The sequence below is a fragment of the Schistosoma mansoni genome, chromosome 2 (assembly GCF_000237925.1).
Source record: "Schistosoma mansoni strain Puerto Rico chromosome 2, complete genome".
NCBI lineage: Eukaryota > Metazoa > Platyhelminthes > Trematoda > Strigeidida > Schistosomatidae > Schistosoma > Schistosoma mansoni.
This window is the reverse complement of record NC_031496.1, coordinates 16437563-16449811: the sequence shown is the minus strand read 5'-3', so window position 1 is coordinate 16449811 and position 12249 is coordinate 16437563. Positions and strand designations below refer to the sequence as shown.

The 12249-nt window shown below is 38.2% G+C and overlaps 1 protein-coding gene across 1 annotated transcript; it reads right to left on the bottom strand.

Annotated features, from left to right (window-relative positions):
- Positions 1–939: 939 nt before the first annotated feature.
- On the bottom strand, positions 940–9467 carry Smp_166980 (hypothetical protein). The gene is made up of 5 exons (XM_018795867.1): positions 9422–9467; positions 6565–6726; positions 6251–6528; positions 2705–2978; positions 940–1024 (listed from the first exon to the last, which is right to left on the bottom strand). Exons 2-5 carry the CDS (start codon positions 6701–6703, stop codon positions 987–989), a joined length of 729 nt encoding a protein of 242 aa, XP_018650136.1. The 5' UTR covers positions 6704–6726; positions 9422–9467; the 3' UTR covers positions 940–986.
- Between the last annotated feature and the right edge of the window lie 2782 nt (positions 9468–12249).

The following is a 12249-nucleotide window of genomic DNA, read 5'->3' as shown; positions in this document are numbered from 1 at the left end:
AGAACTCAAATCTGCGGTCTGGTAATCGCTATTTCCGGGGCTGTTTATTCAAGCAAATGTTGACAATATTGTATTACACAACCACAGATCGAAATACAGCTGCACTTTTCATTTATTAATTGATAGTAGTTAGCACTTGTGTAATTGTTGAGTTTTTAAACAGTCAGTCATAGTCAACAGGTGATCGGGTATGGATATACATTGATCCGATTTGCCACGACACAGCACCACAGCGACATAAAATTGACAAAGGGGATTTGGAATACTAGTAGTATCGATAATGGCAGAAACAGGCACAGAAAATACAGCTGAAAAGGGGGATGAAATAAGTCGATAGAATACAAAGAAGTATACTAAAACTCAAGATTTTACGGGGACATCTGAGCCAGTGTGAATGATTTGGATCAATCATTACATAAAGTTTTAAATCATTGATCACGATTATCATGCGAACCTTAACAGGCTTTTAATACGGTTGACTTAAAAATCATAGACGGACAATTGGTGCTACCTTAATGTTTTCTATAGATCTCTCAATATTGAAAATATGAGATTAGTATGTGTAGAAATAAAAGGATTGTTTCAAAAATAAAACAGTGGGAATTATTGGAAATAAAATCGTTTTATTACCATAATCATTCAATGTACTCAAAAACTTAATCACGGTTAAATACATTTGGAACTGCAGTGTTTTCATGCTTACACAGTTTTCTCCATATTTTATCCCGGGAAACTTAATTCTCCTACTAGTTAATTTACTCAAATCAGTTAACTCTTAAGTTTTGTATACGTACAGCTGAGTAACAAATTAAAAAAGGAAACAAAAAAATTACAACAGTTTATATACAATTGAACACTATATACATGAAAACAAGAGAAAGCGATGGATTGAAAAATTCATCACTGAAATGACATTGACGATCCCAATTTAGAGTTGATAGCCAAAAAAGTCAAGGAAGTTTATCATTAGTTACTGCCAAAATGAATTATGATGTGTCCATGAAACGTCGATTCAAAGACATGACTATAAAGAAGAAAAACCAAAAACAATTCAACTTTTAAGAAATAGCATGGAATTTCGGGTTACAGTAATGCAAGAAATAAGCAGTAAGACAACTCTACTTAAATTATATAGCTTATTTAACGTTCAACAATGCTAAATACAACTTCCCGTCAGAACTAATCTCAATTTTCAATCCAGCTGCTTGGGGATAATATAAAACTAGTTTGATACTAGTTGATATATGGGGTTATCCTCTTAGTTTTTGAATCGCAGTTCGCACGATTAACGTAACCGATGGTTAGAAATTTTTAGTGATGGTCGGAAATCGTTTGCAATGGCATAGGTGCATCCATTCTTTGTCTTCCACCAAATTCTGGGCTTCTGAATTCCTCACAACATTTTTTGTGCCTTTTATTTGATTAATTTTTAATTTTTTGGATTGCATCTTCGATCTCTAGTCTTTTCAATCACCATTGTTACCGTTACTGCCTCTACTATTCTGGGATTTGGCCTGATAGTTTTATCTCTCTGTGCTAATGGAGTACGGCAACTTGAACTGATGTACCTACGTACCAGGTTCTACGTGACTAAATGACTGACTAAAAAGAAAAAAAATTCTAACTTCCTTAAAATAATAGCTGACCATTAAAATTATTACATCAACGAGTAGCTGCGATTAGTACAAGTCATAACCAAATGATTATGTGTACACGGCCAAGATGCTCATCATTCCTGATTCGGTAAATGATTGTTGTACACAGAATTTCCAAGCACTTCTTATAAAAGCCCAGTCGCCCTCTTTTGTTTGCTGAAGTACGAAGTTTACAAGTTCACAGGACAACGTATTAAAATTTCTATATTTGACTTTGAATTTGTCGCAAGCGGAACACTTGTATGATCAAGAAACAGGTACTGAGAAATTAGCGTAAACATATACTAGAATAAGTGAGGTCAAGATCATTAAAGCGTGGAACGATGAGGTGTATAGAGCTAACTGACGATGATTTTCAAAAAAACCAATATTATCATAAATGTTTTTCTCATGCATTCACTGTGGGAATTATTTCCTTTCTAAAGAAAGTGCTATAAGAGCAAAGATTGTTTATGGTGCAGTTTTCAACGGTATATTCTTTATGGTTTTCATGCCATTGAAAGCATTACACTATAAAATGGCCAGCTCTCAAAATACTTCTATCACTATGTTCATATTATGAGCCACAAATACTGTGTATAAAGCATTTTTGATTAAAAACAATTATCAAAAGGGATTTTGTGGAGATTTAGTATTTTCATAGTTGAAAGCGTGAGTCACTGGACGGCCGTTTTGTCCATGTTTTCCATGGTGGTCTAGCTTTAAATGACTCACGCTTTCAACTGTAAAAACAATCAGTATATTTTGAGAAAAAACTAAATAATATTGTTTTAGAAAGATCTACCTATAGAAAGTATGTTGGTTCATAATAATTTACTGAAGTCCTTCAACTAAACTCCTGAAATGTAGATTTTCGCCACACTATTGTAAAAACTTTTGATATTATACCAGGCATCAATCAATTAAGGTAGGTCATTAGATAACTTATAACCTTGCACAAACGCTTAATACCAGGTACGTGGTTTAAGGCGAACGATAAGTGTAGAACAGCTGATTCAACTTAATATTTGAGTAAACTAAGAAGCAAGAAGACTCGTTAAAAAACTTACCACTGGATACTGTAGGGCCGACGGGGAGTGTTCGTAAGCCAGTGCTGGTATCGACATTGGACAATTGAGTAACATTTTGGACAGTTTGAACACGAATCATAGAAGGTCCCATTCCAGGAGCGGCAATAACATGAACAGATGGTCCCATAGGATTACCAACAGTAATAGGTCTGACTGAAGGGTTGATAGCTCTAAATATGTTTTTGGTAGAATTCACCGGATTGGATATATGCAGTGCCATCGAAGAATCGCCAACGAGTTCAGATGAAGGATTCTATCGAATTAGAAATGAAAAATAGATGAAAGAGGAACGCTAACAAATACATTTCTTCATTTTGAACACAGCTTTAATGAATGGGTAAATATTTCATCATACCTAAGAATAAAATGGACCATTCACACAGTTCGGAAGTCATAAAAAAGAGTAAATTACAAATGTACTGAGTGACTTTTCTACTTATTTAAAAATAAATCAAGTTTAATTCTGGTACTGTTTTAGGGTTTCCCTAAGATATAATAGTGACAGTACTTCATCGAAACCTAGATGATAAAACCAATAAGACCAATACATTGAGGTTACTAATAGGAAAGACCTTCTCGATCTTCAAGACTTTAATGTTCAAATATCATAACTATACAGCCTGATAGTATATCTACACATAGCACAAGCAAGTGGATTGTATGCACACTATAGGTGACATGCATTTCGTAATGGAGTTATAAAACATCCGAAAAACCAGGATTTGAAACAAAAGGAGTTTTTTGACTCTGAAAACCGATAGGTTCTGTGGCAGTGTCTGTCATTGAAAAGTGTACCACAGAAGTACATAAACCTTGTGAAGGCTATTTACTCGAACGCTACCAGTCGAGTGAGAGTTTATGGCGAACTGTCATCTGATTTTACAACCCCAAGTGGTGTCCGATAAGGCTGTCCACTATCTCCATTTTTGTTTACATTCGTCATAGACCTACTGCTGGAAATAGCGCTCTCATCAAATGAATTTTCGGGGATTGATCTCCTACCAGGAGGTCCACTTATCGACTTAGAATATGCAGATGACATAGTCGTGTTTCGTGAAGACGCTGATAAAATGCAGTCTTTTGGTAGCACTGAGTAACAATGCCAGGATGTTTGGAATGCGTTTCTCCCCATCTAAATGTAAACTGTTACTCCAGGACTGGCCTGTGTCAACACTTGAACTAAGGATATGGAGTGAAGCAGTCGAACGAGTCGACAACTTCACTTATCTTGGAAGTCTGGTCAGTTCCTAATGGGTTGGTATCTGACGAGATCTCAGCACGAATTCAGAAAGCTCGTTTGGTTTCTGCCAACTTACGTCACCTATGACGAAGGCGAGATATCTGTCTATCAATTAAGGGACAAGTATACTGAGCAGCAGTTCGCTCTGTTCTACTTGCCAGCTGCGAAACGTGGCCATTAAGAGTAGATACTCGTGCGTTACTAGTATTTGATCACAGATGCCTTAGAAATATTGCTCGCATCTGCTGGGATAACCGGGTAAGTAATGGTGAGGTTAGACGTATGGTATTAGGGAATGATGGTAAATCAGTTGATGAGATTGTGAATCCTCATCAACTGAGATGGTTGGGCCGCGTGTTACGTATGCCTGAACACCGATTACCACGACGCGCAACGCTGACTAGTATTGGGGATGGTTGGAAGAGAGTTAGGGGCGGCCAAACCGAAACGTGGCATCAGTCATTGAAGTCACTAGCTTCTAGTCTGAGCCATGTTGGTAGACGCACACTACTTGGTTGGGGTCCGTGTGACTATCGTAACCAATGGTTGGAGACTGTGTGACATGGCTCAGAAACGATCACGATGGCGTAGGTGTATACACTCTCTGTCTGTCTTTAATCTATGAGATTAAAATTGCTTCACATCTGTCTTTCTTCCTGTACTATATCCTTATATATAATCTTTCTTTTATATATTACCACCATTAAATTAACTACTTCTATGAATTCGGTGTTCATCTTATTGCGCTAATGGGATGTGGCACTTTGGACCTATGCATATGTGTGCCTGGTCTTACGTTGTAGCTAAGTGACTGACTGGAACAAAAGGATTTAGGGGACCATATTTTATCAATATCACCAACTTGCACCATATACAGGGTCAAATAATTGGAAAGAACAAGAACAAAGGTACTAGTAGAATAGCATGAATTCATTTTATTCCGTTGATTCTCGTCAGCTGCTTACAACCAGCTATTTTTAAATCTGTAATTGTAAAAGGGATTTAAATTACTTAAATCCCTTTTTGAACGTGTTCCTAAAAGCCTCAAAACAAGAGAAAGTCTCTAAACAGTGCAATTACTAAACATCTCGATATAGGATATCAGGTCTGTACCTTGCAATCTTTCAACGTGATTAGTGAACAGCCAAACTACAGTCTTCTGAAGTATACTGAAAGCGTTTTTATTAGGGGTCAAGAACCTGACTTATGTGTTTAAAAGGAAATGGTTATCAATCTTTCCTTGCCTTGGTGACAAACAATCTTTCGCTGCATCTAAACTTTTTCTCTTTTGTTTTCTAAATCTTTCTTGCATCCATTACGTCAATGAGTTTTATTCCAACTATCTTCCAGATTAACAATCTTATTTTATTAACTGAGCTCTACTCATTTTATTCCTATCAACGTTTACTCATTATGTAATCACTTGTTTCTGGCCGTTCGAACTGTTGTCACAATCAATGTTGTAGAATTTTCTTTTACATAAGGTATATACTTACAATATTCAGTCTATTAAATTTATTTACACCCTTGCTATACTGTACTAATGTGTCCTCAACATAACTTCTAACTGAACACGTTCATTTAAGTAATTCAAATTCGTTTTGCAATTAAAGTTTTTAAATATCACAGGTTGTAAGCAGCTGACGAGAACCAACGGGATAAAATGAATTCATACTATTCTACTAGAATCTTTGTTCTTGCTCTTTTCAAAATTATAACAGGAACTATGTGTATGAAAGTCAAATAATTGTCACAAAGAAAATCGTTATTTTCCACAGGCCTCTGGGCAAAACGTCTGAGATATTGTAAACCCATCATCTCCGTTACTCACAGCCGCATAAGTAATTATCACATTCTCTAGAGGTGTTACACAATAAGGGGAGTCAAGAGTCTACAATGTTGAATGAGCTAATAAACATTCAAATTTTGGAGAGTAGGAAACGAAATTATATCTCACAACACATTCTATGAGCTCATACACATTTATCGATGATTTTGAAAAAGATAACAATATACGTTCATCGTATTTATAATACTTTAGACAGTTGTTCAAGTTGATTCCGATTGGTGAATATATCAATATAAGGAGTAAATTACTAGGACTACAACTCTCATATTCCGACATAGCGATACTTGTCTGCTTCTAATAATAAGTGGAAGGGGTTTCGAACCCGTGATGCACTTTGTCGTTAGTCAAACGAAGCGAACAAACCTTTCTTTCTAGCAAGCTATATGAACAATGATGAATACAAAAGCCTAAATATCTTGAATATATTGGATCTTACTGTTTTTGCGTTGTCTGCACATGGTAAAAGTGAATAATTTGGAGCTGTGAGTGTGAAGCGTTCAGCGGGTAAACGAATGCCACAGTGAGGACGAACAGCTGGTAAAGGCTGTTCATTTTTCTCAGCATAAGCTAGCAACTGATCTCTATATGGAGGTGCAAACATAAGTCCATCTGTGACTGAATTGATGGCTAGTTGTACGTCATCTTCCTCAATTTTCGTTCGACCGGCATGATGAGAAACGGCCTTTGCCTCTTCAATAACATCACATGTGTGTCCTACAGTATAATGGCAAACTTTCAAACAAAACATACTATACAAAACGTCCAAAACTCGTGTACATATTTCATCCGAAACTTCTGAGACGTTAAACTCCGAAAATATCTCTCTAACCGCAGCTAAAGACGGAGGTAATACTTCATTGATATCTGTGGGATTTTTGTGTTCTGTCATTGACTTCTGTACTCCGCACTACACTACGTAAGAAATATTTGAGAAATAGAAGAGACACTAAAATTACTCTACTGTTTGCATCAATTTGATATGATTTGTTTAAATAAAATAACCACAAAAATACTTATTTCAGGGAAATCATAAGATATGGGGCAATTTACAGGAGTTCAAACCTACCTTTATTTCTTACTGAGTAAAACTGCGAAAGGCTATATTTTAATCTTATTTCTTGATCAAATATTATGCACTATTCAGTATTATATGTAATATTGAACAAAATGGAATGTATAACGGTAACATTTAGAATGCTAGTTGGATTGACTTTTTTGATTTATAAGGACTATAGTTAATGTAAAGTAGCTATTTTATGAGAAAAGAAAATTGTGAAAACACTAGTTTTACTATACCTAATATCGGATGGGAAGCAGTATCATCTCAGTATATTTTAAATAAACCATATCGGCATAAAATGCTATGATCAATATAGTAAAAAGTTTGTAACTCATTTATTTGAACACAAATGCTGGTACAAGAAAGCACCAAAACATATATGCGCCACACAATAAAAATGACGTTATAAAGAAGTAGAGAAGAAAAGGTGGGCATAATGGAAAGGGAATAAAAATGGATCGAAATTAGTGAGTGAAAGTGAAGTAATAATAATGACAATAATAATAGTAATGATAATGGGAAAAACAGTTCAGCTATGAAAAATACAACCGGAAAGAATTCTTTGGGTAAAGAAGTTACTCTCACTTTTATGAAAGTAGAAAAAATTCACCAGGATCACCACTGGCTTCTACTCTGAGACATTTCTGATGACGTCTCAAGTCACTGTGTTGAACCCTTTCTAGGACCCCAACCAGGGAGTCGTGAATGATCAACAGAAGTCAGTCATGTACAGCTTTCTTTCGTATCACGAAACCATGTTATACATTGACGACCTCCCCGCCTTTTCTAACCGGTCCCAGCGTCGGCAGATGATGCACGACGTGGAATTCTCTGGGACGATGTTCGTAGAACGTGTCCAAACCACCGAAGTCGATGTTTCATGACAGTGACACCAACTGAATTATAGTCGCTGCGCCCGAACACACCATGTCAAACCTCTGCATTGCTAACATGGTGTTGTCACCGGATGTCAGCAGTCCTTTGGAGACAACGACGATCGAACAGAGAGTCGTCTAACATCGTCAACTCAGAGAGGCCAGGTTTTACTAGCCTAGAGTAAAACTATTCTCACTGACGCATTGTAGATCTGAACTCTCAGTCTCACTAGCATCACGAAACCGCTTAAAATGGCTCAGATTGGCATAAGCAGCTCTGGCTTTCACTATACGTGGATTGGTCTTGTCACTCACACCAACAACAGAACTTATGCAGCTACTAAGATATACGAAATTGCAGTGAACCGGAGGTGGCCCTGATGTCAAGAAACACCACGACTGTATGACGATGTTCTAACATCTGGCGGAGAGTGAAGACATGATCAATACATCCTCAACTAGAACCAGAACCAGTCTACTCCTTGCCAGTCGATTTCGGTTTTTATACGATCTGAGAAGCATGACGGAAGCCGACAATTTGGTCACAATCGGAAGTCTACTTATCTTCCGATAGTTGTTGCTTAGGTGACATGAACCCTTTTAAAATAGGAGACAACTATTGACTCATCCAACGATCTTGGAACACTCTCTAACCACCAGACGTTCGTAAACAACTTGGTCCTCTAACCAGACAGTCGCTACCATCCTTAAGAAGTGTCAAGTGCATGTCGTGCAGGCCTGGTGATTTGTGGCACTTCAAGGGTTGGAGTTCCTTCAGAACTTTCCCCTCGTTATGCGTATCAATCGTCACCAGCTATGGAGAACAAAACAATCTGATCGATGTTGCCGGGACAACAGACCAGCTAAACTGTCCCTTGAAAAACTCTGTCCATCATTCAAGACGTCGATAGATGTTAGTGGTTGACATCCCGTCATCTTCACAGAATGTTTTACTCACACCAGACTTCTTGCTGCCAGTGGCTCGGATGAGTTGAAGGAGCCTTCGGCAGTTACCAGATTCTGCTGCTTCCAACTCTTGATTCAGGTCTTCGCAACAAGGGTTCTTTTTTATACCCACTCTACACACCGGAGTACCTTATTTAGACTCCTGCTTTGCACAGTTTCACAATGGATTTCAGACAACTGCAGTTAGAGACTTTGCATGGAGATATGAAGTAAAATTATAGTGATCTCGAAATTGTGCTTATAAACGTACAAAGCGTTTACTAAGGTTAAAACGATCATTTTTCGCGGTGGCTTACATCATGAAAGTTATTTTTCTAAGAAGCCATCTCGTGTTGGGAAACAGTTGTATGAGACGACGACGAAACTTGTTACTAATTGGCGACTATATATATAGTAAAAATAATTTGATCGAGAGGATTTCGGTTCTGCAAAACCACTCTTCACACTGAAACTGGATTCAGATGAATATCGTTTTCGCAGGCGGGATTAAAAAACATCCAACAAATTACTACAATTCTTTAATAGTTTAGGTTATCTGTATAACATGATCTAGTGGATAAACTCACTGATTAGTGAGTCTTTATGAGAACTAATTACGGTCATGATAAGTTTACAATTAAAAAATCCTAAGGATAAAAACTGGGCTTTTACAGCATTGCTAGCTTCATTATAAAGCTGAATATTTCAGAACACTAGAAGGTACTACCTGGACACTAAATTATCTGCTTGACACTTGGCCTTCAAATTGATACATTTCAAGTTGTCACTGATTGTGTGTACAATATCTAAAGTAGCAGTTATCAAATAGCCATGGGTTACTTCTCTTCAAGAAGGCGCAGCTGAAACATCTTTTATGAATTTTCATTAGTATTATCAAACATAGCTTTTAAATATGGACAGATAAATAATCTTGTTTCAATCTTTCTGTATCGCTGGAGAAAAGTAAGCTTCACTTTCAGTTTGAGAAGTACACGAGGTTGAGGATGCAACGGATGTTCTAGTTTTACAACTAGCTACCAGTAGCACCTTCTATGTTCGATCGTTCCCAGTCAGATAGAAATCAGAAGTCAGACGAGAAGAGGCAGGAAAGATATATTTGATTTGTTACCAATATATCGAGGACCTTTTCTATAAGCTGGCTAATGAAACGTAGGAGCTGTGTCCCACGCCGTGTTGAAACGTGATCTGGTTCGGATGCATGACCGAAAGCCTTCAGTTAAACAAGTCCACTTAAACAACATGGTCGGCATCCAATGTCGAACACTTAATGAGCTATTGATTTTGGGGAATTATTTACAGCTACAGATCACTCCCCCCCTAGTAAGGTAGTGATGCCTCTAAGACGTGACCAGCCAGAAGTTTAAACCCAACGAGTTTGTCGTTGGTAAACACTCTTCTGATAGCTTGCTTCGTTTAGCAGCGTCTGGTCGTCTTTCCTTAAACTATGGGATCAAAATGTACAACATAGCAATAAAGAAATATAGTACAATGAAAAATTCCGGTTCCTTGCGAAACTTCGTCGTTCTTTTCCAGCCGTCCTGGAAAAGAGGAAAAATAGAACGTGTGAGTGCATATCAAAAATACACTCGTACTTGCGTAGGGACACAAGATGAGCGGAAAAAAAATGAATAAACTAATACACTTACAAAAAGCGTAAAAGCGATCGGAAAAAAAATGGTTTTCTTTTGGTTTTTTTTATATATAAAAATATATATATACGCTCAAAAAAAGATAAAAATGTTTTTTTTTATATAAATAAAAAAAATGAGCATATTAAAAAAAATTTTATGATAAACTATGAAAGGGTAATTCAAGATAAAGCATATGTCCTACGTGCAATATTCGTTAAGATGTTCTGGAAATCTTACTCGTCTTCCAGAACGCGTTGTTTTAGGTTTATCTATCGACGTTGACGAAGTATCAAGTTGTGTGTCGGCTGTCGTGTAGGGTACTACGAGTGTAGTAGCTGTGTCGTTTGCTTGTACCGAAGGAAAATCGACGTAGCTAGGGTTTCCTTCTAAGTACGCTGCTTTGAGTCGGTCGATACTGATGCTATCGTTCGTACCGTTCTTATCGACTACATAGTACTTAAGTTCGCGTTGAAGAACTTTGAAGGGTCCTTCGTATGCTGATTCGAGGGGTCGTCGATTTGAGTCTCGACGAACGAAGACGTGTGTACTATGTCGTAATTCGGGTTGAACGAAAACATCAGTTGATTGAGGTCGAGTGTGAGCAGGTTTAACTGAACGCATAGCGTTTGGAAGCCTACTCGTGTAAGAGTTTAGATCCATGTTCAATGAAGAAGCTGAAGGATCCACGAATTCTCCTGGGAGTCGGAGTGTCGTTCCGTAAACGAGTTGAGATGCCGTGTATCCAATGTCAGCTTTCACTGCATTGCGGATACCTAGCAAGACGAGTGGAAGAGCGTCTGTCTACTGTGAAACGTGTGAAGCTGATAATGAAGCTTTTAGTTGTCGATGAAAACGTTCTACCAACCCGTTTGCTTGTGGGTGGTAGGCGGTCGTTCGGAAGCGCGTGATTCCTAATAGTGAGGTCAGATAACGGAAAAGTCCAGATTCGAACTGGCGTCCGCGGTCTGTAGTGATGGTTGAAGGGCAGCCGAAATTTGCTACCCATCGTTCGACGAAAGCGCGGGCCACGGTTTCAGCAGTAATGTCCTTAATCGGTACTGCTTCTGGCCATCGAGTAAAACGATCTACGCATGTTAGGAGATATGAGTATCCGTTCGAGTCGGGTAAGGGTCCTACCAAATCTAGATGGACGTGATCGAACCGAGAGTCAGGGGTCTTGAAAGAGCCTAAGGGACATTTGTTGTGTCTTATGACCTTAGATTTCTGACAGCTTACACAGGAGCGTGCCCACTCCCTCACGTCTTTATTCATACCAGGCCAACAAAAGCGTTCGGCTATAAGTTTGATTGTTGCACGAGCACCTGGATGAGAAAGATTGTGCAACGTATTGAGGACGTTGCGTCGATAATGTTTTGGTACTATTGGACGATCCCTACCTGTAGATGTGTCACAGAGTAAGGTTTCCTTACCTGTTCCCATCTGCCTAATTCTTAGTTTAAGAGTTGTCGAGGATAACTCATGCTGAAGATCAATGTCTTCTTTTTGAAGCTGAGCGAGTTTAAGAAGGTCGAGACCTTGGAAACTGTTCAAGGAGCTAATTCGAGACAAGGCTTCTGCGACTACATTGTTAGCTCCAGAAATGTGTTGTATGTCTGAAGTAAACTGCGAAATGTAGTCCAGTTGTCGAGACTCTCGCGGTGAGTACTTGTCTGAAGATGAACTTAAAGAGAAGGTAAGAGGTTTGTGATCAGTAAAAAGCGTGAATTCTCTTCCTTCGATGGAATGTTGGAAATGCCGTACAGCACAATACATAGCTAGGAGTTCCCTACCGAACGTGCTGTACCTAGATTCCGCGTCTAGCAACCGTCTCGAGAAAAATCCTAATGGTTGCCACGAGTTGTTAACCCATTGTTGTAAGACTCCTCCGATTGCTGAGTCGGAT

Excerpts from the sequence above, each read along its gene's own strand:
- Smp_166980 (XM_018795867.1), bottom strand. The coding sequence starts at position 6,703 with ATGACAGAACACAAAAATCCCACAGATATCAATGAAGTATTACCTCCG. Across the intron at positions 6,529-6,564 it reads AGTTTTGGACGTTTTGTATA|GACACACATGTGATGTTATT; the intron begins GTATGTTTTGTT and ends ATTATACTGTAG. Across the intron at positions 1,025-2,704 it reads CGGCCCTACAGTATCCAGTG|TCATGTCTTTGAATCGACGT; the intron begins GTAAGTTTTTTA and ends TCTTCTTTATAG.